General features: G+C 38.3%; 4 protein-coding genes across 4 annotated transcripts; all 4 read right to left on the bottom strand.

The window, feature by feature from the left end:
* Positions 1–1,922: 1,922 nt before the first annotated feature.
* LOC146391612 (uncharacterized) lies at positions 1,923–5,374 on the bottom strand. Its single transcript, XM_084922876.1, has 6 exons — positions 5,329–5,374; positions 4,822–5,166; positions 4,688–4,726; positions 4,486–4,596; positions 4,345–4,376; positions 1,923–2,039 (listed from the first exon to the last, which is right to left on the bottom strand). The coding sequence occupies exons 1-6, from the start codon at positions 5,372–5,374 to the stop codon at positions 1,923–1,925; spliced, it is 690 nt and encodes a 229-aa protein (XP_084779002.1).
* A 4,900-nt stretch (positions 5,375–10,274) lies between these two features.
* On the bottom strand, positions 10,275–13,120 carry LOC146391611 (uncharacterized). Its single transcript, XM_084922875.1, has 6 exons — positions 13,075–13,120; positions 12,542–12,886; positions 12,415–12,450; positions 12,212–12,322; positions 12,077–12,105; positions 10,275–10,473 (listed from the first exon to the last, which is right to left on the bottom strand). Exons 1-6 carry the CDS (start codon positions 13,118–13,120, stop codon positions 10,351–10,353), a joined length of 690 nt encoding a protein of 229 aa, XP_084779001.1. The 3' UTR covers positions 10,275–10,350.
* Positions 13,121–17,111: 3,991 nt separating this feature from the next.
* On the bottom strand, positions 17,112–19,027 carry LOC146391610 (uncharacterized). Its single transcript, XM_084918941.1, has 6 exons — positions 18,979–19,027; positions 18,509–18,853; positions 18,350–18,388; positions 18,085–18,195; positions 17,951–17,979; positions 17,112–17,274 (listed from the first exon to the last, which is right to left on the bottom strand). The coding sequence occupies exons 1-6, from the start codon at positions 19,025–19,027 to the stop codon at positions 17,152–17,154; spliced, it is 696 nt and encodes a 231-aa protein (XP_084775067.1). The 3' UTR covers positions 17,112–17,151.
* Positions 19,028–22,472: 3,445 nt separating this feature from the next.
* On the bottom strand, positions 22,473–24,424 carry LOC146391609 (uncharacterized). Its single transcript, XM_084918927.1, has 6 exons — positions 24,379–24,424; positions 23,916–24,254; positions 23,764–23,805; positions 23,533–23,643; positions 23,394–23,422; positions 22,473–22,725 (listed from the first exon to the last, which is right to left on the bottom strand). The coding sequence occupies exons 1-6, from the start codon at positions 24,422–24,424 to the stop codon at positions 22,603–22,605; spliced, it is 690 nt and encodes a 229-aa protein (XP_084775053.1). The 3' UTR covers positions 22,473–22,602.
* Positions 24,425–24,771: the final 347 nt, after the last annotated feature.

Genomic DNA, 24,771 nt, shown 5'->3' with positions numbered 1-24,771 from the left:
TTGGTTTGTGAAGTGCATTGAAGATGTCCACAACAAACTCTCAAGCACCTGTGTGGTGATACAGCTTGAGGGAAGATCAATTTACTTCCACAACCATCTTCACTAACCAATCACTAACCACACACTTTTTTTTCTGGGGACATCAAGGCTTTTATGGCAATGGTTCTCATGCAGAAGGCTGATGGCCAAACTTTCTGCACCTTGCTGATAGAGACTCTTGTTCAGATTCAGTAGCACACTAGGCTTTTATACTCTCCTTTAGCAACCAAAGTGCTTTATACTGCATGTATCTATTTACACAAGCACTTTTTTCTACACTTCAGTGCTTTCCATCCAATATTCACTCTCCAGTAAAACATTGGGAATCAATGTGGGGTTCAGTATCTTGCCCAAGGATACTTTGGCATGCAGACTGGAACAACAAGGGATTGAATTACGAACCTTCTCAAGAGTTGATGACCTGCCTCCTGATCTACAATTACCTTGTTTTTACATGCTATGATTAGTGTATTATAGGTTGTTTTTAAGGGTACATCTATAGCCTTAACTTGAAGACTGACTATCTATCTATCTATCTATCTTCATAACTACACTGCAGAAAGGAAGAGTGTCAACGTGTTTCACTTCCTGCCTACCTGAATGTGGAACTGTGCATTCTATGTACAATGCATGAAGCTGAGTGGAGTGAGCATGTCAGTGGCTCCGCAGAATAAAGGGCGGAGCCTAAGATAAGAATGCCACACGTTCACACAGGCACCTCCCACAGTAGAACATTTAGGAAAGTTAAAGTCATAGCATACATTCAGAGAACATGAGTGCTTAACTGAGTTGAATTTTTGTCACCTCAAGTCAGCCTAGCACTTTGCCACTAAAGAGGCATTTTGACAAAGGGAAGCGCTGCTCACTGAAGTTTTCTCTCAGAGCCCTTTTTTTCCCCCTAACCCGATCAGTAACCCTATCAGTAACCCTATCAGTAAATGCATGTGAAAACAGTGAATCCAACCTCTGCTCATGGTTAAAGTCACTTAGATCAACTATATTCATTGTTCTGATGCATGCAAAGAAAGAATGAAGTGAAATAAGTAAGTGTGAAAACAACACAGTATTTGTTGCGTGTGGTTTTAAAGGCTAGCGTTTCTGTGGCTTTCAATTCGGCTGATAAACAGTGCTGTCACCACAGTGGAAAATAACAGGGGGAGGTGCACAAGACCTGTTGCGCGCCAGAATGTGCTCAAGAACATGGTCAGGCAAGAAAACTGTTGATATACACACTGACTGTGTCAGGATGTAATAGAGGAAAATGAAAAAAAAAGTTTAAATAAATTTAGATGATGTAACTTTAGTATAACTAATGTACTTTTAAATCTGTGATTTCATTGTTTCCATCAGTAAAGAGGTAACTGTTGCAGGATTTTAATTTTCTTTGTTTCTTAATCATCTGTAGTCTTGAAATCAGCAAATCCTTACTGTTCCACAGATTTTATTCATGACTCAAACACTGTTTTTCATGAAAGCTTGCAGGATGGAAAAAATTTTTAATTACATTTCATTATAAAACATATCATTATATTTTTCTAAAGTCTGTGAAAATACAAAGGTTGGTGTTATCTAGTCAAAAGATATTTGCTGCCTCTTCTTAAACTTTGCTGTGAACCATTACTGCCTGTACAGGCCTTGTGAGTTCAGCACTCAGACCACACTGTGAAGTCTCTTCCTGTCAAGTGATCAGTATCTCGCTCATGCCTCCTTCCCACTGAACACCACTTGACTCTCCCTATTAGTAAACTTTATATGCCCTTCTTTTATTTGATATGAAGACAAATTAAGGCAGAAAAAAACAAACTTAAAAATGTTTAGTCCAGGGTAAAAAAAAAACTTAACCACTAAACGTGCTATCTCATCACGAACACAGAGAATCAGCTCTATGCACTGGCAGCATAAACAACATGAGTTTCCACTTGTGTCTCTATTGCAGGCCTTCTGCTTCTTGGTGTTTGTGGGTGGAGTCTCAACACTGCAGAGTAAACAGAGCCCACATTCTGTAGGTGAAAAATTTACAGTCACATACAAAAACAACCACAGTCATTACTTTCATTATTCTTGACTGTGACCGTCTGATAGCATATGAGAGATCATTCTGGGCTTGGCTTCAAAAAAAGTAGGGTGGTCAAGAGGCTAAGTAGAGTCTGATCACGCTTTCATATGCAGAAGTAGCCCAGTCAAGGCAGGCGAATCAAACCTCACTGCTATGAGGCAACAGTAGCAACACTGCACCACTAGATATACTGTAGCACTCTGGCATGATAATTACTTTAACATACTAGCTGCACATTTGAGCTGGAAAAGTTTAACCATGATACATGAGGTTACTCAGTGTGTTGAGATTTGACACAGTATCACAGCCTAATGAAGAAAATGCTGAAAACACATTAGTCTGGTTCATCTTTAACTGTGACATTTGTTCTTTAGATTAATTTGAAGCCACAGTCAGTGATAACAGGTGTCATGATGGTGTTTACCAGCTACAATGTCTTCTACATCTCTGTGTACGCTTACACTAAATGTGATGTTTGATACATATTTTTTTCTGCACACAATTGATAGATACGGTATCGAAGTGTCATGAACTGGCTGTGTGAAGCAGGCAAGATAGGACCCAAAACAGACTCACGGAGGCGAGAATAAACTCAGAATGCAGCTTTATTGCTAAATACCAGAAATACAAAAACTAACTAAACAGATAAGCATGCAGGTAGAACACACGGCGGGGAATGAGGGAGATTGCAAAGCAGCATAGAGGGAGACGCAGGCATAAATACACAGAAGCGTAATGCGGGAAGTGAACATGATGCCACAGGGGAAGCAGAACTAAATACGCTGAACATGGAACACAAGACTGTCAAAATAAAACTGACTGTGACAACTGGACATGAAACACGATTAACTGGGGAGACAGGATGGAACACAAGGAGAGGAACATGGGAACAGAAAAGGAAACAAGACACTAGGACACACACAAATACACCAAACATACAGAGAGGGACACAGAGAATCTCAGGATTAACTACATGAACCTTAAATAATAAGCCATAGTACAAAATGTCCCGAAAACACAATAAACACAAAACGCTGGGTCAAAATTACCCAGAATCAAGACAGGTAGGTATGAGATGATAATAAGAAAGCTTGGCTGTTGTAAAAAAACATACAAAAAGAACAAAAAACCCCAAAAGAAAAAGTATGTTGCAAAATCATTATTTCAGTTCAGCATGCAGCCCTTATTTAAGGAGCCTCTTTCAACCTGTCCAGGTTTTCACATGGAGAAATGGTCTAGCCAGGCAGTGGGCCATCAAAACCCCTGGTAGCAACTATCAGTGTTGCCACACTAGGCTGCTTTTTTGGCAGATAAAGATAAAAGATAAAAACTGAAGAAACCACAGTTCTCAAACTAAGTGGGAGAGATTTCGCAAGTCTGGGGGCCACTGTGGTGAAATGCTTTATGTCCTTCAGTTTTGTCTAGTCTCGTATGATGTACAATAAGTATGATAGCTGCTGCTTCTCCATGGAGAGCTCTAAAAGTTGGAATCTTGAAATGTGCTCTGGATTCAAGGCAGTGCAGCTGAGTTAACAATGGTGAGGCATCAGAGTACTTTAGTTTGTGTGTCAGAGGAGGATAATAGCAGTGCAGTCTACAGGTTTACTGTTTGCAAGCATCTGCACAGATAGCATGCTAGCCAAGAACCCAGAGTGGAACTAAAGCCAAGTGAATGTCAACCTCAGCCCTTGTCCAATGAGCAAAGCCAGCGACAGGTGAACTTTATCAGGCAACAAACTATTGAGCAGTGAGGCTGCAGCCTCTGTTTCTATCGGTTCATGTGTCTATAGATGAAACACTGTAGTGATGGCTTTACAGGCCCTTTGTGCTGGTTTTCATTTTTGCTTTCTGCTATCAGCTTTGTGTTCATACCATATTCAAAGAGAAAGATCACATGTGTCTCCTCATTAGGATAGGGATTTGACTTGGTGTGTGGAACTGGAGCATATAGGTTTATATTTTCAACTAATAATTATGAGAAAATGTGTTTCAGGTCATTTTATGGAGAAATATGAAAGTATTTTCAGGGGTAGTATAATGAATTACTTTTTCTTCGGAATAGTAGTAACCTAAGTACTGTGTTACAAAAGAGTTTTAAGAAAAGTAATACATTACTTTTTTTGAGTAATGACCCCAACACTGATCACAGCAAAAACAGAAAATACCTCAACCAAGCAAGAGTCATCAAATGTTTAATGGTTCTGTTAAATCATAAACATTTTATATATAGAGATAATAAATTGATTTACCTCACTGCTTTGCTCTGGTTGCTGTTGTGGACCTAAAGGCCAAATATGAAATTGTAATTAGTTTATTAGCAACACAGTACTTTGCTTTGGGTTTGTTGATCAGCAGCAGGAGTAGGTGAAACTAATTATAGCCACATTTACCTGTTTGAAGTTTCCTGATTTTTAAAACCAGAATAATGACGACCATAGTGAGTAAACCAGTCACACCAGCCAGGATGATGCTCAATGGTTGGGTCATTCTGTTGCACTCTTCTAAAAAGAGTGGTTAAGATATTTTTTTACAAGATACTGAACGTACTGCACAGTGAAGATTAAAATCTTTCCACTCATCACGGAATCTCACCTTCAGTCTTAAAATCCTCTCCTTCACTGGTTTCACCACCTGTGACCATGATTGTTGTATTATTTTACTGTGTTTCCACATGACATGATGAGAAACACTAAAGTTGCAAAGAAAGGTTTTTAACCAAAACTCACCTTGAATTCTCAACTCTACCCTTGTGGAAATAATTATATGATAGTCCAAGAAAAATCCACAGAAATACAGGCCAGCATCAGACAAATCCACTGACTTTATTTGAAGATAGACGGCGACGTTGTTGGAAGTCATATTGAATTTTCCATTTTGAAATCCATGACAGAATAAAGCTTGTCCATTGGAGCCATACATAGAGGCAATGCAGCTCAACGTAGCTCTGTTGACCACTCTGAACCACTCTGTATGGGTTGAACTTCTGGAAATGTTGGAGCACTGCAGTGTGACTTCTTCACCAGACTGGACCTCCACAGTCTGAAATTCAGAACCAGAGACAGAGAGCCAGCCTGAAACAAACACAAGATTCATTCTAGAGAGCGCAGTACCAGAATATTGTAACAGTGAAACCGTTTTAATGAATTTGCGGTGTCCTAATAATCAAATTGAAATACTGGAAGGTTAGCTGTTGCATAATTTGGAGTAGAGAGTAGTAAGGTACCACTACTTACTTATGCCGCATTGAAACAAAGCTGTTATAAAGATGAGGCTCCTCATTGTGTCATTAAATCTGCCACTGATCGGATAGTTTGTAACACGCAGCTCTTATAAGGGGTTTAGAGGGGCGGGGTGTTTTTCTTTAACTTACCAATGACCTATCGGTAGTGTGCAATGCCTCTGCATGTAGTCAAGTTTCATCTGTTATCAATAGAATACATAAATGTTTTGTACATGGAGATTCCATGCTTTTCAGATGCAAAAAGAATATCTCCTATGAAATTTTTATTATTTTAAACTATTATCCTTTTCTAGTCCCTAAACATCTGGTATAACATGGAAAAGAATACCTGTAGTATCATTATGTTATATTGGGTACAGTTTTCTATGGTTTCTATTTGGAGTTTTCTTTTTGAGGCTGATATGTGTCCTGGTGAAGCTCACCAACATTTTCACATTTCTGGTGCACACTCAGGTCTTTCTTAAATTGTACATGTAAAACAAGTGTGTTCTGGTTACATACCTGTTTCAACTTAGTACATAGTTTAGCCAAGGTACATTATATAACTGTGTATGTGTGTGTGTGTCTACATCTAAGGTAAAATGTGATTTTGTCTGACGGACGCAAAAGTAGGTTTACATAGTTTTCTGGGCGATACAGTCATGAAACTTTACAGGCGTGTAGCTCAGTTCAGAGAACTTCTGTACATTAACATTAGCATTTTAATTATGCTGGTATTTTTGCCCCAGAAGTGACAACATTTAGACAGGAGTGGATAGTGCTATGTTATCAATGCTAACATTAGCAGGCTTGATTATTCAGCAGCATTTAAAAGTTACAGACAAGAATAGGGATGGGTATCGAAAACCGGTTCTTGTTGAGAACCGGTTCCCACTGTTTCAATTCCTTGGAATTGTTTGCCATTTTTGCAAACGATTCCCTTATCGATTCCAGTCGCCCCGAATAACGTCACCATGTTGCGGAGCGTCATTTACCTGGCAGGAAACACGGCGCCTAAGCGGCTCAAACGCTCAAAAGTTTGGTTATACTTTACGAGAACGGATGACAACAGGGCAACTTGCAAAGTAGATATTTCATTTAAGGGAGGAAACACTACGAATATGCAAAAGCATTTGCTAACAAAACACGCGATAACCTTAAATGAATGTCGTGTTTTTAATTCCGCTCCGGACTCGTGAATCTCAACCCAGCAGCAGCGGTAACGTTTGCACGTCCTCTCCCGTTAATGCGGCAGGTAAATAATCAACTAACAGTGCATATTATGTTACCGCGATCTGCCTTATTACAAAACCTGCCATTACTGTGCATTTAGGTGACCATGATGAGAGAGACAGACAGAGTCTGGCTGCCTCTGATGCTGGCAGTACTCGCTGCAGTCTACCGGTAGCGTCTCCTTTCAGGCCAGGATTGACGAATGTCACCGAGCAGTGACTAAGTTTGTGGTAAAAGGCTTGCACCTATTTTCCACAGCAGATGCCCCCAATTTTAGGTAAGTGAATGTGTTTAATTGTAGGCAGGGACATTACTGGATATTCTTGTGTAATTGCTACAGAATAATTTATGTTATACTTTGTTATTGCTACAGAAGAATATTTATTTTATTATTTTACATTTATAATTTTTTTTTCCTGGGGACCCTGTGACACCCCATTGAAGAGCCGTAGGCTGTGAATCTCTTAAGATCTCACTGTTGGGTTTGTAAGGCCATGTTACTCCTAAATTTCTATCTTGTTCAAAGAGAAGATATAAAACAAAGTTCTAAGCTAATCGACCTTAGTGTTCTCCTTTTTTAAAAAGAATCGGTAAGAGAATCGATAAAGAATCGAATCGTTAAACAGAATCGAAAATGGAATCGGAATCGTGAAAATCTTATCAATACCCATCCCTAGACAAGAATGACAAAAAGTACAATTTACATTCATACCTGCCAACTACTAAACCTTTTTAGTTCATAGTGACTCCATGACCACAGAATCACATACCTGTTTTAGTGTTTTTCACATGGTTCTTCATACAGCATTGTAGTTACACACAGACCAAATCCTTAAAACTGCAATTTTAAGCATAGTGTCATAATAAGGGTCTAACACTGAGGCAGAGACAGAGTTTGCAGTTTATATTTTCTGACAGAAAAGACTGTCTGAAGAGGGAATATTCAGACGTTAAGTGGGAATAACTGAGCTTTGGACCAGGAGTAAGCTTAATAACTTTTGTGTTTCTCTCAGGGCAGCAATGACTACAGTTGTGGTTTCAACTTGTGCTATATTAGATACCAAAGGTTTAGTCCAGACTTATTGAAAGGACCAATTTTATCTCGTTATTTTGTCCCACTTATAAGCGCCTGTTTAAAGTTATTTTTAGAGCAATGCAGCACTTCCCTTTTTATCTATTTTTTAACTCAAGCCCAAGCTTGGAGAAGCCAAAAGGTGTGGGTTTAATCCAATTTAATACAACTGAATCCTACAAAAGTGAGAACTCACCAGATGCTTTTGAAACCTCTCAGCTTTGATGGCTTTCATTGTACTCTGTACTTCCTGTAACTTCTGGTTTGTGGAATGATGATACTGTGGTTTTTCCACCTTTGTCAGGAATGGGACTGCATCTTCCATACAACAGACAGAGGTGTTAAAGCATCCACAAACCTGATACACTGGGTTAGATGTCATAGTCTCTTAGACATGCTCTTAGAGGAGTGCTACTCACCACAGTTCATTTTCTTTTCTTTTGTTGAATAAAATATTTAAGAATAGCTTTTAAACAGCATCAGATTAAGAGTGTTGGTTATTTATTTGCTGATCACCTGAGTGATTACTAGTTGCTGGACTGGGACAAAAAATCGGCCCTGGCATTTTTGGTCCTGGCAGCCCACCATGGTCACTCAAAAAGAAAAGAAAAAAGGAAAAAAATAATGTATATGTCATGCATACACATATTATGTGTATACTACCAGTTAAAAGTTTGGACACACCTTCTCATTTAATGATTTTGCTTTCATACATCGAATATATGATGCAAAATATATGTAGCAAAGATTGATAAATAACTCTAAATATGTCTTACATTTTAGATTGCTGAAAGTAGCCACCCTTTGCTTTGTTGACAGCATTGCAAACCCTCGGCCTGCCCTCAGTGAGCTTCATGATGTGGTCACCTGAAATGGTTTTCCCTTCAAAATTTCGATCAATGTCGCCTGCACTGGCACCTGGAAGAAAATTGACTATGGTTGCTGGTGTCTCTAGCTTCACATGTCTCAGAACAGAATTGTCAAAAACCAAAGTTTGATCTCAGTCAAGTGTGTCGCCGAGTGGGGAAAAGCGTTTAGAGGCTGAGGAGTAACTAAACATCTGACACATGAACAGGAAAGTGCAGGAGGGACAGGTAAAGAGGCCATGCTGCTAGCGTGTCAGCTATGAGCTAAGCTAAGCTAGCAAAACCCTAAAGACACAGTGAGTGAATACTGTAACTATGCATTTACGAGTGAAGCGAGTGTGCTACGGGTGAAGCACGTGAAGATTACACTGCTACGCAGATAAGCTACCCAGCACATCACCGTTTGATGGAAAAGGCAGGAAGTGATACTCTACCACAGAAAGAGTGAACACCAAGTGACAGCGCCTCAACCTAGATATTTATACACACATAAAGGTTTCTGAAAGTCAAAACTATTGGATTTATGAAGCTGAATTTAATAAATTGTGCATAAATTAGCAGCATTTATTTTCCGATTTGGATGTACGCATTTGTAAAATAGTTTTACATGTAACCAAATTGCTGTGTATCTGTGGGTGGATTCAAGCATGCGCTTGGGAGTCTTCAGAAGTTGCACACAAATAATTGTACACAATCTTAAAGCTTAGTTTACACTTATGGATCATATGTTGCACATTTGCAACCCTTTTGAGACATATTTCTCTCAATACAGCAGCAGCATACTGTCACTGTGAGGCCAGGTTACTAGCTATAGCTGGTACTACTGGCAGCACTGACAGCTAACATGCAGGTTAATTTTGTACATTTTGCTGAATCTATTTTTAGTTTATTTTCTTTTTATTGTTTTCTGTCAGCTTTTGACCTCCACCTTTTCATCACTTCTTCTAGAAGCTGCGTAAGAGGTTTGATTAGGCATTGTCCAGTGTAAGTAATGAAAAAGAAGGAATGGATTGCTGTCAGTGCTTGTATGGCCAGTACATCGGCCCAAAAGTGTGTAGGCCCACCAAGAAAATGCCCAGTAAGCCACATTACCAGTCCAGACCTTGTGGTGCCCTGACTTTAAATCTATTTTCACAGTGCTTTTCATTTATGTTGATCTGATGTCTCAGCAACTTGAATGAATTTCAATGATATTTTATGACTCTGACACTTGGATTATGTGATGACACTAATCATTGATAAAGAACATTACTGAGAACACTGAGATATTTTTTAAATTAAAAACTTGTTCATAATATGACCAAAATATGTTCTGTGTTTAATCTCTAACCATAGGCATTATGATTGTATAAAACTGAAGCAACTTGTGTAATAAAATGTTGAGTTACGTTGTTATTATTGCCCAGTAAGTTTGTTTGACAGCCTAAGAAATTTAAAAGACATTGAAGATAAAGTTAAGACATATAAACACAGAAAGCTAGTTTGAATCGATCATTATTCTGTTGCTTTTATATCGTCCACGAGCTCTGATTTTAGAGCCCTTGTGGTTTTCACCTCAGCTCTGCTCACACCACACTGTGCTTTTCTTATTATCTGTCTCTTCCAGACCATTAGACTCTGAGAAAATTGCATTAATCAGTTATTTCTAAGTCTTCTTTATCATGTCTACGTTTTTCTTCTCAGCAACATGTGAATAAATAAGAAAAACAAAGAGACACAAAGCAGAGATTTAGAAGAAAAAACAACCTTGAATGCAAATTTTATTCATAATTTTATTTTTTTCCAAGATTCATGTCACCCACAACACAAACACAGAAATATATCAGCAGGTTATATTAATAAGAACTAATTCTTCTTCCTAAGTCTATCGTGTGGCAGCATACACAACGTTAGGCTCCGGCTCTCTCTGTGTCGCAGGCCTGCGGCTTCTTTTAGCTTTTGTCTGGAAACTCAGAGCTGCGTAGTTCAAATCATCTGAGTTCATATTCTGGAAAAGTAAAATACTTTTTTAAACAGATGAACACAATCAACACAATCTGAAAGGTTTGTGGATTTGTGAGTCACATGACATACGATTTCAGTAAGATTTTATTAGTTGAATTAAACAAGAATCAATAATGATTCTAACGTCTTAGAGTGGTTGCATTAATTTTCTTTAAAACACTGTTTTGCAACTGATTTACCGGTTGCATATGGATTTCACAAACTACACAATGTAAAGAACAGCAGAGCAGAAACAGACATTTCTATCCTCCCCAACAAAGTAACTTCTAACCAACCAGGAACATTTATTTTGAGACATATTTTAGAAGAATAATTTATAATAATAATCTAATATATTTATAATTTTTTGTACACTAACTTTTAAAGTTACAATTGGTGTTAGAAATCGAATTTCGCCGACAATGTATCATAATGGTGTATGTATTCCTTGCATTTTTGTGTATAATTTTTAAACTAAACTATTACTTATTTGCAGCTATCATCAAGCTTTTTTTCTGATGGGATTATTTTTTTACTTTTTTAAAATTTCTGTCAGATACTGATGAATGTGGTTGATGAGAAGAAAAGACATATGGATGCCATAGGTTGATATTAGTCATAGAATAATTACATGTTAAAAAACTAGTTCATGCATTTATTACTTCCAGGCTGGACTACTGTAATTCATTATTATCAGGATGTCCAAAAAACTCACTGAAAAGCCTTCAGCTAATCCAAAATGCTGCAGCAAGAGTACTGACAGGGACTAGAAGGAGAGAGCATATTTCTCCTGTTTTGGCTTCCCTTCATTGGCTTCCTGTTAAGTCCAGAATTGAATTCAAAATCCTGCTCCTCACATACAAGGTCTTAAATAATCAGGCCCCATCTTATCTTAATGACCTTGTAGTACCATATCACCCTATTAGAGCACTTCGCTCTCGCTCTGCAGGCCTACTTGTTGTTCCTAGAGTATTTAAAAGTAGAATGGGAGGCAGAGCCTTCAGTTTTCAGGCCCCTCTTCTGTGGAACCAGCTTCCAGTTTGGATTCGGGAGACAGAAACTATCTCTACTTTTAAGATTAGGCTTAAAACTTTCCTTTTTCCTAAAGCATATAGTTAGGGCTGGACCAGGTGACCCTGAATCCTCCCTTAGTTATGCTGCAATAGACGTAGGCTGCCGGGGGATTCCCATGATGCATTGAGTTTTTCCTTTCCAGTTACCTTTCTCACTCACTATGTATTAATAGACCTCTCTGCATTGAATCATATCTGTTATTAACCTCTGTCTCTCTTCCACAGCATGTCTTTTATCCTGTCTTCCTTCTCTCACCCCAACCGGTCGCAGCAGATGGCCGCCCCTCCCTGAGCCTGGTTCTGCCGGAGGTTTCTTCCTGTTAAAAGGGAGTTTTTCCTTCCCACTGTCGCCAAAGTGCTTGCTCATAGGGGGTCATATGATTGTTGGGTTTTTCTCTGTATCTATGAAGCGCCTTGAGGCGACTTTTGTTGTGATTTGGCGCTATATAAATAAAATTGAATTGAATTGAATTGAAATGCATCTTTTTAAATCATGACATACAGTTCACACAATATGAGTAAAAACACATTTACCTTTAGTTCTTCACCCTTAGGTTCCGTAGCTAAACAGCAAATAGAAAATTGAGATGAGTTAATTTTCACAAACATATTTTTTATCTCCCTGTTTCAGTTTACTATAGCAGGTGAAACAGTTACAGCCAAGTCTACCTGTTTGTAGGTTCCTGACTTTTAGAACCAGAACAATGACCACCATAGTAAGTAAACCAGTCAGACTACCCAGCACGATGCTCATCAGGTTTATGCATCTTTCAGTCTCTTCTACAAACATAATTGGAGTGGAATATTTCAGTCTGGTTGAAGTCTGAGCTCAACAACAATCAAAATGCTTAGAGACAGGAAAATAATCTTACTTTCAGCCTTAAACTTTTCATCATTCGTTTCACCACCTGTAAAGAAACATGGGTATTATAATACTTTGTGACTTCCAGTTCTTATTGAAAGTCTCATCATGTTGTTCTGCTACTAAGGAAAGCTTACCTTCAAATCTTAACTCTACTGCATTGGAAATAATAATATGCACATCTATGTAAAATCCACAGAAATACAGCCCAGCATCAGATAAACCCACTTGTGTGATTTTAAGAAAGACAGAAGTGACATTCGAACTCATATTAAATTTTCCATTTTGAAATCCGTTACAGAAAGAAGCTTGGCCATGAGACCCAAACATAGAGGAGATGCAGCTCGTTTTAGTCGCGTTGATCACTCTGAACCACTCTGTATGTGTTTGACTTGTGGAAATGTTGGAGCACTGCAGTGTGACGTCTTCACCAGGCTGGACCGCCACAGTGTGAACCTCAGAGCCCGAGACAAAGATCCATCCTGAATCAAACAACAAAGACAAAATGAGATTTAACTCAAAGTGTACGGTACAACAGACGCTGTAACAGGGCGACAACTTTGATTTGATTTAATTATGTCACTGCTTTCTAAACTCAAATTTAAAATCTGTTGGGCTCCTCGTTCCATTACTTATTTTAAGGTGAGAGTAGTAATGTGCCAGTACTTACTGAGGCTGCAGAAAATCAAAGCTGTTATCAAGACGAAGCTCCTCATCGTGTGTTTAATCCTTCACTGCTCGGACAGCAGTGAACCACACAGCTTTTATAAAGGGGTTTAGAGGGGCGGGGTGATTTTAGTTTGTCATCTTGCCAATGAACTACAAAGGCAATGCAATGCATTTACATATCTTTTAGCACTGGCTATTATCAAATAACATTAATGTAGTTTGTTTATTTGTTTGTTTATTTCTTATTTTGTGTTATGATATTCACACTCTTAGGATCCAGTGTTTTATCTGTTTTTTGATCAAGTATCCTAGTTTAGTCCCTTGTGATCTGGTGCAGCATATAAAGGAAAACAAAAATGGGGAACAATAGTGTTTTTAAAATTTAATATACTTTTCACATATGATGTTTGCATTCAGTAGACCTAAGTTAAAGCTCATTATATATATCCTAAAGTTGTGAAATTATTTAAAGCTGTTTAACCCTGTAGTTGTTTTCCCATACTTTCTGTGAGCTTTTGCAATCAGAATTATGCAGATAACCCTGCAAAGTTGATAGACGATGCATGCACATCACATGACCAATTTAAGATGATATAGCAGCAAGATCCACCCTTGATTAGTCTTCGTTTCAACTTGTGTTGAAAGTGCAGACTCAAACTACCAAGTAATAAAGGCCAAGTAAAAACAAAGTTATGATAAATAATTTACACCATACTTTGTCTCAATACTATCATCATTTATTACAAGAAAAAAACGAAAACAAAAAGTATTTTCTAAGAAACATGACTTAGTTAATAACCTTAAAGATGTAGGGATGTAGATCGACCAGTATATTGAGAGCTTCCCTCTTGCGCTCAGCTCTCTTATCACCACGACTGACCAGTACAGCATCCGCGTCACTGCAGCCGTAGCACCTATCTATCCGTTGATTTCCCCCTCCCCCCACTTGTGGACAAGATCAAAAGACATCCTCCACTTGAGGCAAAAGCTCATCTCTGATCCGGAGCGGGCACTCAACCCTTTTCCGGTTGAGGACCATGGCATCAGACTTGGAGATGCTGATTCTCATCCCCACCATTTCACACTCCAACAGAACCACATCATCTGCGAAAAGCAGAAACAAGATTTTGAAACTACCCAAGCAGAATCTTTCTGCCACTTGGCTATGCGAGAAATTCTGTCCATAAAAAAAATATTTAAAAAATCAGTGACAAGTCCTAGCAGTCCAGGAACAAGTCTACATCGCCACTGACACCGGCCTCCTGCTAAGTAGGGCTGGGTATCGTCACTGATTTCTAGAATCTATTCGATTCCGATTAACAAGGTCCCAAATCGTTTTGATCCACGATTCGGTTCAATTCGATTCGATTCTTGGAAATTTGGCCTCAGACAGTCAGAAATATTATAATTCAGATCATGCATCAGTACATTTCCATATTTTTTATATCTGTAAAAAGAAAGCTGACACTTGCGAAACTTTATCAAAGGTGTGAGCATCACAGCAGATGCCTTTGTGTCAAAGTAGCTGAGGATAAAACACAGAAAAACATGAAGGTAATTTTCCTGGCCTGGGATTCTATAAAAATATTCTACAGTAGATCAAAAATGAAAGAAAACCATTAATCAACATATGAACATTACCTGATGCTGTTAAAGAGGTTTTATTAGAGACACAGCTAAGCGTTTTGCAATTTTGCATAATTTTAAAAAGTTTAAATTTGTTCAGTATCGAACAGCAGAAATGAGGCTTTCTTTTCGGAAGTAAGTAAAAGGAAAAAAACAGATTTTTAGATGGGAAACTGTTTTTGAAGTACACACACAGAGAGAGAGAGAGCTGTGCATGAAGTGTGATTTTATTGTGGTGGAAGCAAAACAGTAAAAGTCAGAGGGAATTCATGATGATGTTTATGTGAAGCGTAGTTTGGATCTTTTGCTGCTGGTTCAGTCAATATTGTTTGGAGAGAGATAAAACCTACAGCTTCAGAATCAGCGCAAAAAGGGCGTAAACAAAGCGTGGACCCGCCGAAACATCAGAATCAGCGAGCTGTCGGCTTTCAGCCCCGACCGTGTCCGTGCCGTCGGATGAGAAAGGCAACATCTCACTGATTCTGATCCGTCAGCGGGTCCGCGGTTTGTGTTTACGTCTATGTGCAGAATCCCTGTACCTGCTCTCATTTACTGTTTTAGCTGTTTGGTGGTTGTTGAAATTTTGTGAGGTTTAACCTGAGATTCTGGCATTTCGGGCAAAATAAATTTATATAAAAAAATCAATTCAGGATTTTAATGAATCGATATCACGTTATCCAAGCTAGATTCAATTTTAATCGATAAATTGATAATCAAAACCCACCCCTACTGCTAAGCCACCTGTAGCTCTCTTGTCAACATTCTCCTGTCAAGCCACGCGAGGATTCCTGTTTCTGATGATGGCGACTTGGCAAACCCGAAGATCAGGCCTCAGAGGCCTCAGCCTCTGAATGCTGCTCTGCGGCCTGCAGACCACCTGAACTGCCTTTAGGTTTTGGTTTGTTTTTTTTTTTGGACTCTTGTGCTTCAGATTGTCTTTGTTCAATTCTTAATCTAACAAATGTACTTCTGGAAGAATGGTCAAAACTTCCCATAAATACACACCTAAACCTTGTTTGGACCAGTTGGATGGCATACTATACACAGTATATACACTACCAGTCAAAAGTTTGGAAACACCTTCTCATTTAATGGTTTTTCTTTATTTTTACCTCTTTTCTACATTGTAGATACAAACTGAAGACATCAAATATATGAAACAGGAAATTTGGAATTATGTGGCAAAGAAACAATTGATAAATATCTCATGAATAAATAAATATGCTTTATTTTAGATTCCTGAAAGTAGCCACCTTTTGCTTTGTTGATAATATTGCAAACCCTTGGCCTTCTCTCAATGAGCTTCATGATGTAGTCACCTTAAATAATTTTCTCTTTTTCGTTGGTGGAAAAGTCAGGTTGGTACCCAGCTGACAGCAGTATTTGACAACTGTTAGAATTCATATTATAGCCAGAACCAATCAGCTGAGTAAAAAAAAAACGGCAGTCCATTTAAGAACTGAAGGTCAGTTGGTCCAGAAAATTGCAAATTGTAAATGTGTGCAGTTGCAAAAACCATCAACTACTCCTAAAAACTGTCCTCAACTAGACCTCAACTATGTCCAACTGTTTATTGAATCTGATTTGTGGGTTCAACCAGCCCCACGCTATGACAGAGGTCCAATAATGTCTGGTAGTGCCAGATGGATCGGACACATTGGGATATAAGGACAAAGCTGAAAGAGCAGTTCAACACACTGATCTCCAATTGAAGCTCCTGCACATTGGATCTGCAGTAGAGACTGACAATCATACACCTGGTAAGCAGAAATGCTATTACACCACCAGCAGGAAAACCAACAACAGAACAAAAGCAACAACAAAGTCAAATCTGGGTCTTTTACCCCAACAGAGCAAACAGACAGAGAGGTTTTCATTACTCTTCAATTATTGCGTAAAAATGTAACTAAAAGTCTAAAAGACTGCAAATTCCTCTACTGTAAAAATTCATTTGACTGCCTGCAAAAAAGGAACTGTACAGTGTTCTTCCTCTTTTTAATAAAAATATAAGTAGAGCACAGGAAATATGTGACACTCTGCCCTAAACATTTATCAAAATGTCTAAACATAACAACCGGTTTAAATTAGAACTATGTCACCTTTATACTTCCTGAAGGGCTTGGAAACCTTGTGATTTTAACCTCAGTTGGGCTCAGACCACACAGTGCTGTCTCTTCCTGTTAAAAAATGTATTTCTACTCTCCCACAACAGAGCATTAGACTCTCCCCAAAACAAAGTTCCACAATCGGTGTAAGACCATTGACTTCTCCTTCATCAACATACTTTAAGTGTAGTGTTTTTCCTCTCCAACAAAAGTTGGACAAATAAAAAAGACAATGACACAAAAGTAAAGATACAAACACAACTTGAATGCAAATTTTATTTGTTTTATTTTTTGCCATATCCTCCACAAAACAAAACCTTATCTGCAGGTTATCACAAAGCATGAGTCTATCTGGTGGCAGCGTACACAACATGTGGCTCCAGCTCTCTCTGTGTCACAGGCCTCCGGTTTCTTTGGACGTTTTTCTGGAAGTTCAGAGCTGCGTAGTTCAGATCGTCTGAGCTCACATTCTGAAAACCAGAATATTTACACAGCTGAGTTTGCTACATATATATCATGCATTTGAAGATATGTGGGTTAAACCAAAAATGATTTTACATAAAATGTGATTTTTAGAGTTTAATACTAAAACATCATACTGGAAGAACACCTGTGCTGTCCAGTGTTAAACACAATTCAATTAGATTATACAGTACAAAAAGAGTTTAGCTTCAGTAACATAGGCCAGAAATTGGAACTAATGCGGCTATCTATCTAGGTAAAGATGTCTTTAAAAAAACATTTTCAGAGAAGAAAACAATAATCTTCAGAAGAAGGAAACTACTGAGCAGGGATAGTTCAGTAGGTAGAGTGGTTGCCCCATAATTGGGAGGTTGGGGGTTCAAATCCACTGAACGGCTACCCTGAGGTACACTTGAGCAAGGTCCCGTCCCTACACACTGCTCCCCGGGCGCCTGCTTAGTGGCTGCCCACTGCTTCACTGAGTGTATGGGTCAAATGCAGAGAAAAACAAGCAATTTCCCCATGGGGATCAATAAAGTATACATTATTAATTCTACAGTTACCATGACCTTAACAAACTCTTAGACACTTCTCTTTCCAACATTAATATATCATGACATATTGGTTGTGCATTCTAAGGAAAAAGAAAACAACAGTAACAACAAAAAACAAATAAACATTTACCTTGTTGCTTTTTGGTTCTTGTTCTGCCACTAAATACCAAATACAAAAGTGTCATTAGTTCATTATTACCAGCGTACAAGAGGAATAAGATTTACCTGCCAAAAAGAGGTGAAACAAATTAAAGCCATGTGTACCTTTTTGAAGTTTCCAGATTTTTAAAACCAGAATAATAACCACTATAGTGAGTAAACCAGCCAGACTACCCAGGATGGTGCTTAGCAGGTGTGTCATTCTGTCAGACTCTTCTGCAAAAAACAAATCAAAACAAAAACCCATCAGTCCACTTTAGTTGGATTGATTGAAACATAATATTTTTATATATATATATATATATATATATATATATATATATATATATATATGAAAAGCAAAATTTTAGAAGCCATAAAATAATTTTACTTTCCGTCTTAAAACCCTCTTCTTCATTGGTTTCACCGCCTGTAAAGAAACATGGCTATTATAATATTTTGTGATTTCCTTTTTGTCTCTGAGCTGATTTTGGCTTACGTATGAACATAAAACTAACCTGGAAGACAAAATTTCTCCCTACAAGCTTACCTTGAATTCTTAACTCGACTGCATTGGAAATGACCATATGCTTATTCACGTAAAATCCACAGAAATACAGCCCGACATCAGATAAATCCACTTGTGTGATTTTAAGAAACACAGAGGTGTTGTTGGAACTCATATTGAATTTTCCATTTTGAAATCCATCACAGAATGAAGCTTTGCCTTGAGATCCATACATAGCAGCAATACAGCTGGGCTTAGTTCTGTTGATAACTTTGAACCAGTCTGTCTGTGTTGGATGACTCGAAATGTTGGAGCACTTCAACGTGACTTCTTCATCAAGTTGGACCTCCACAGTTTGAATCTCAGAACCTGAAACAGAGATCCAGCCTGTAATGAAAGAACATGATGTTTATGTCTGAGCCTACAGTGTTACAGGACAACAACATCAACTATATCTGTTTACCGGCTTTTCTCATTCCATTATTTGAAAGTACTGAGGTGCCAGTACTTACTGAGGCTGGAGAGAAATAAAGCTGTGCTCAAGACGAAGCTCCTCATCATGCGTTTAATCCTGTAACTGCATGGATAGTTTGTATCACACAGCTCTTATATGGGGGTTAAGAGGGGCGGGGAGTCTTTTGTTTGTGTGTGTGTGTGTTGGCTTTATATTTTGTGTTTCATCTTGCCAGTTCCGCCCTATACAATGCAATAGCGTTGCATGTTTTAGCTTAAGCGAATATCCATTAACATAAAATTTCCACTTTATCATTTTACATTATGTCTGCTTGAGATAAGATTTTCAGAAAATTATACAAATACTTAACAATCCAGTCTGCAGCTTCTGCAGTTACAAGTATTTATGCGTTTCTAGTCCTTAAAGGTCTAAAAGGAAGCAAGAAGAGGGTGCATTGGTTTTATGCTTGGTGCATTTATTAAGGATCCCATTTATCATGTATTATAATGTATTATAATCCAAACTTCAGCTCTAAATTGTCTTTGATCTAGTGACACAGGACACAAAACAGAAAATATGAAATGTACACAAGTATTCACGACCTTTCCTCAATACTTGAAGCGCTTTTGGCAAGCTCAAGCTGCATCAGACTGGATGGGGAGGATTGTGCACAGCTATTTTCAGATCTCTCCAAAGACATTCGGTCAAGTTCAAGTCTGGGCTCTGGCTGGGCTACTCAAAGACATTCACAGAGTGGTCCAGAAGCCACTGCTTTCTTGTCTTGGATTTCTGCTTAGGTTTTTTGGCCTGTTGGAAGATGAGCCTTTGCTCCAGTCCGAGGACCACAGTGCTCTGGAGCAAGTTAATATCAATAATGACTTTGTACATTGCTGCATTTATCTTTCCCTCGACCTTGACAAGTCTCCCAGTTCCCACAATATAATGTTGCCACCACCATGCTTCATTGTAGGGATAGTATTGCCCAGCTGTGCCTGGTTTCCTCCAGATATAACCCTTAGCATTCAGGCCAAAGAGTTCAGTCCTTGTTTCATCAGATTAGAGAATTTTGTTTCTCAGGTTATGGGAGTCCTTCAGGTGTCTGTTGGCAAACTGTCTGTTGGCAGGCTGTCATGTGCTTTTTCCTGAGGAGTGGCTTCCATCTGGTCACTACCAAACAGGTCTAATTGCTGGAGTGCTGCAGAAATAGTTGTTCTTCTGGAAAGTTCTCCTCTCTTTACAGAGAAATCCCAGGGTGACCATCAGGTTCTTGGTCACCTCCCTGAGTAATAGCCTTCTAAAGCGATTCATCATGTTGGCAATATCTGATAGAATCGGTGGAAACAGGATGGAGCTAAGCATCCTTGTAGCATTATTCTCAAAAAGACTTGTGGCTGTAATTGCTGTCAAAGTTCCTTCAACAAAGTATGGAGTAAAGGCTATAAATTCTTATGTATATGTTATCCTTGACCTAGCCTTGACCCAATATTGGTCATGTGAAGCATCACATAAGCCAAGATGAGAAAAAAGGCAATTACCATTACTCATGGTCAAGGGTGAAACGTCTGTGAGACCTTGCCCCACCTCATCATGTGACTTGTTAAAGTTACTGGAGGCAAGATATGAAGAAGAGTTTGAATTTGAAGGGAAGGGATCATAAGACTGCATTGTAAGTGGCTGACAGCTGGTGTTGTAAGCCACCACCTCTGTTCAATGATGGGCATTCTTGAAAATATTGCTTTGCATTTTGTACAGATATGACCTTTTTACTCTAGTATAACCATGAATATGACTTCTGTGGTTCCAGTATGTCCTTAACCTGCTGTTTGAGCTCTTAGGTATAAGAATACCAGTCCTTTATTCTATGTTGTTTTTTTGTTCACACTGGTGGCGCGAATGAGGATAACCAGTGAAGGTGACTAAGGCATGTTGACAACACCACCTGGGGAGGGAGCTACACCCCACGAGAGATTTCTATAGCCAATGTGGATGTTATACTAACTACCAAAGCCCACAGGCTCGTTATTAGCAAGCAGAGGTGAGGCAGATTAATTTTACAAATAAAAATTCATTAGGAAAAACTATTAAAAGCATAGAACTGTAAAATCAAAGAAGTTCTTAAGGTAGCAAGGCTGAGAATGCAAGACTGTTAATTAAAACACTTTATTTAAAAAAACAGTGATTAAAACGACAAGGCTCGCTGCCACAGTGCTACCCTAGTAAAATAGAAGCTCGATAGAATAACTAAACAAAATGGTGAAGACCGGCCACTTGAGGAGGCAGCCTACAGAGAGGAGTGCCCAAGGGTGCCACCAATTACTCACCCGTGTAACTTCACTGCAGACCTCACTGTCACTCACACTGCAATCTAAATGGTGCAATCTACCTATTCCCGGTGTGTACACTCTCATACATTGGGGGCGTTTTCCACTTCACGTGGCTAGCCCCACAGCAAGCGGCCGTACCTCCACTAAAGCAACAAAACATATAAAACATTAAACAATTCAGTAAAAGAGCCGAAACAAAATACACCCTAAGATACAGTTCTTTATAAAAGCATGATTAAAATATATCAAACAATTCAGAGTAAAAGACCATGAAACCATGAGTCAGTCAAGGCCAGTCCATAAGCATTTATAAAATGACAACAAGACTACACAAGACAGCAGCAGTGGCACAATCCACTCTCTAGAGGGCAATACTAAAATGAGCAGCTTTCCTGAAGAAACAAACCGCTCTGCAGCGCTTAGCCATCTAACGCTCTCGGCCACCTTGGATGTGAAAAGTATGCCAAATGCACCGTGTGGTAGTGAAGCGCAGTTGTTTCTTATAAGGCCTCTAATTATCAGCTGGGAAGGTGTGGATGTTAGCGCTGCATTCGCGGACATCATGTAAAAGCCTACCCAAAATCTACTTCACTACAACAAGCAAAACAATTTCAGTGAATACCTGATAATATTCGGCTCTTGACCAGACTATGGACAAAGGTCTTCGCTTTGTATAAGTTTGAAGCATAGATACTTTACATGTTTACCTTCACACAAGTAATGTGAGAATGAGTGAAGTGATTTACCATTGTCAGATGAGACTGGTATATCCTTTAAAGGGAACTGTGTGTTTGTGGTTTCGGGTGAATACGTTATTTTTGGCTCACATAGTATTCGCACATAGTCACTTCTGGGCACTGGAATATTCTGTGATTATTTTATAGTATTTCAGATGTATAAATATAGCCGCTGGTTTTAATAGATCACATTAATGTTGATTTTATACTTTTTTAAAGCATTTTTTACTATCGAAGCCTCATGATTGTCACCTCAGTTGCGCCCAGACCACATGTTGCTGTTTCTTCCTGTCAGATGTCAGACTGACATATGTATGTCACTCCACCCACAGCAGACCATTAGATTCTCCCACGAGGAAGTCAACAGACATCACTCTCATTTCTGACTCACTCACTATGATCTGATTCACTCACTAAATATATTTTTATCTCAAAAAATCATCTGAAAATAACAGAAAAGCAGAGGATGCAAACATGGACTGAATGCACATTTATTTAGTTATTTTGTAAGACATTTATGTGAACCACAACACATACAAACAAAAATAAAAAAATCATCAGAAAGTTAACAGGAATAAGGTATATTCTGTTCAGAGCTGGAGCTCCAGGCGCTTCCTCAGTCTATCTTGTAGCAGCATACACAACATGAGACTCCAGCTCTCTCTGCGTCACAGGCCTGCAGCTTCTTTTGGTCTTTTTCTGGAAATTCAGAGCTGCGTAGTTCAGATTGTCTGAAGTCATGTTCTGAAAATCAGGATATTTAGTTAAACACTGCATGAAACAACCAAGGTGGATTTGTGGGTTATGTGAGTTTCAGAGTGAGATTTTTAGAGGTAAATATAATATAAATGAGAAACCACATATACAGCACAGATTATTTTCTTTCTGTTTTTTTGAAGCATTCTACACTTTGCAACTATAATTCAAAAACTATCACACACAGCAGACACTCAGGTTTTGATAGAAAAAGAAAAAAAAGTCCTTTTGGAAAAATAAACGTGTTTAAACAGTTTCACAGACAGGAAATATGTCATAAGGACCAACTCTTCACAGTGAACGCTTCAGCTAGCATTTTACCCACATTACATTTTAGAGTTATAATTTGAGTTTTGCAAACTATAGATTTTGCCTGTTTAAAAAAAAAACAAACAAAAAAATTAACTTTTTATTTAGTCTTAGTCATTTAGATGAACTATTACTAAATAATTTAAAGTTATTAAGTTTTTCTACATTTCTGATATTATTTAAAGTCAAAGAAAATAAAAGATTACAATTGCTTGCTTGAGTTTACTCTATGATGCAACAGGTCGAGGCTACTCACAGAGTAATTATGCGTTTCAATGAAGCTTTTGAATCACAGAAAACAGTTGTCAGTTGAAAAAAAAGAAGAAAAACTCAAAAAATGAGTTTACCTTGTTATTTTCTTTTTGCTCTCCAGCAGCTAAATGGAAATACCAAAAATGATTGCTTGTTATTAACAAACGAAATACATTGTTTTGGACAGGCTAATCAGTTTAGAAGATGAGTGAAGTAATTTGTAAGTAACCTCACCTTTTTGAGATTTCCAGATTTTTAGAACCAGAATAACGACCACTAAAGTGAGCAGAGCTGTCAGACCTCCAAGGGCGATGATTATGAGGTTTGTCGTTCCACTGGGCTCTTCTACAAAAATAATTAGATAAAAATATAATTTTTATGATTACTTTAGATATACTATTGATGATAGTGAAATAACTAAATGGAAACTGAAAAACATATTTTGAAGCAAAAAATCAATCTTACGATCAGTCTTATTAAAATCCTCCTCTTCTCTGGGTTCACTGCCTGTAAAGAATCATCGTTATCATAACATTTTGTGATTGCATGACATGTTTTCATGCTAAGCATGATGAAGAAACGAAACAAAAATATCTAAATCATGAACAAAAGCTTACCTTGAATTCTTAACTCAACTGCATTGGAAATGACTATGTGCCCATCGATGTAAAATCCACAGAAATACAGCCCAGCATCAGATAAATCCACTCGTTTGATTTGAAGGAAGACAAAAGAGACGTTGGAACTCATATTAAAATTTCTGTTTCTAAATCCATCACAGAATGACGCTTCGCTGTCAGATCCATACATAGAAAAAACACAGCTGGGCTTAGTTTTATTGACCACTCTGAACCAGTCTGTCTGCGTTGGATAGTCGGAAATGTTGGAACACTGCAGTGTGACCTCGTCCCCGTGCTGGACCTCCACAGTCTGAAACTCAGAAGCTGAGATCCAGCCTGAAACAAAAAAACAGATACAACATAACACTTATTTATGTAACGGACAGAGAGAATTACATTAGTTTAACATTAAATTAGATTTTTCTTTCAAATGTAGAGAATAATGATATGCTGTACTTACTGCGGCTGCAGAAAACCACTGCTGTTATTAAAGTGAACCTCCTCATTCTGCGTGTAACCATCTTACAGTCAGGAAACTTTATGTTCTGTAGGGGGGTTTCATTTCATTAGAAAGGGGTGTGGTATTGAATACATCATGCCAGAGGATTTGAATCTACACAGCCTATTTTCATCAGTACCGTTTAAAATGTCAGGCAGCAATTCATTCACACTCGTGCAGGTTTATAGAAGAGTTATCGACGCCTTGTGTGCAAGTAACAGCACACCAGCAAGTGAGACAATAAACATGAATCTGGTGCTGTGCTTTATTGGCAAGAGAAGTTGTTTTGAAGATATGTAAGACTGTTATTTAGGTACTCCCCCACGCGCTAAGAAACCAGCTGATTCCACTTAT

The sequence above is a fragment of the Perissodus microlepis genome, chromosome 3, assembly GCF_051167445.1.
Source record: "Perissodus microlepis isolate ML-2025 ecotype Zambia chromosome 3, ASM5116744v1, whole genome shotgun sequence".
In the NCBI taxonomy this organism is placed as follows: Eukaryota; Metazoa; Chordata; class Actinopteri; order Cichliformes; family Cichlidae; genus Perissodus; species Perissodus microlepis.
Note: the sequence above shows the minus strand (reverse complement) of the source record. Positions and strands in the feature narration are given on the sequence as shown.

What these genes read in the sequence shown, in the direction of transcription:
- LOC146391612 (XM_084922876.1), bottom strand. Translation starts at nt 5,374, where the DNA reads ATGAGGAGCCTCATCTTTATAACAGCTTTGTTTCAATGCGGCATAA. An exon ending in GGTAGAGTTGAGAATTCAAG is followed by an intron (nt 4,727 to 4,821) that starts GTGAGTTTTGGT and finishes TCATGGTCACAG; the next exon opens with GTGGTGAAACCAGTGAAGGA. An exon ending in AATCAGGAAACTTCAAACAG is followed by an intron (nt 4,377 to 4,485) that starts GTAAATGTGGCT and finishes TTTGGCCTTTAG; the next exon opens with GTCCACAACAGCAACCAGAG.
- LOC146391611 (XM_084922875.1), bottom strand. Translation starts at nt 13,120, where the DNA reads ATGAGGAGCTTCGTCTTGATAACAGCTTTGATTTTCTGCAGCCTCA. An exon ending in TGAAAAGTTTAAGGCTGAAA is followed by an intron (nt 12,323 to 12,414) that starts GTAAGATTATTT and finishes TTATGTTTGTAG; the next exon opens with AAGAGACTGAAAGATGCATA. An exon ending in CTAAGGGTGAAGAACTAAAG is followed by an intron (nt 10,474 to 12,076) that starts GTAAATGTGTTT and finishes TTACTTTTCCAG; the next exon opens with AATATGAACTCAGATGATTT.
- LOC146391610 (XM_084918941.1), bottom strand. Translation starts at nt 19,027, where the DNA reads ATGATGAGGAGCTTCGTCTTGAGCACAGCTTTATTTCTCTCCAGCCTC. An exon ending in AGTCGAGTTAAGAATTCAAG is followed by an intron (nt 18,389 to 18,508) that starts GTAAGCTTGTAG and finishes GTTTCTTTACAG; the next exon opens with GCGGTGAAACCAATGAAGAA. An exon ending in AGAGGGTTTTAAGACGGAAA is followed by an intron (nt 18,196 to 18,349) that starts GTAAAATTATTT and finishes TGTTTTTTGCAG; the next exon opens with AAGAGTCTGACAGAATGACA.
- LOC146391609 (XM_084918927.1), bottom strand. Translation starts at nt 24,424, where the DNA reads ATGAGGAGGTTCACTTTAATAACAGCAGTGGTTTTCTGCAGCCGCA. An exon ending in AGTTGAGTTAAGAATTCAAG is followed by an intron (nt 23,806 to 23,915) that starts GTAAGCTTTTGT and finishes GATTCTTTACAG; the next exon opens with GCAGTGAACCCAGAGAAGAG. An exon ending in AGCAAAAAGAAAATAACAAG is followed by an intron (nt 22,726 to 23,393) that starts GTAAACTCATTT and finishes CCTGATTTTCAG; the next exon opens with AACATGACTTCAGACAATCT.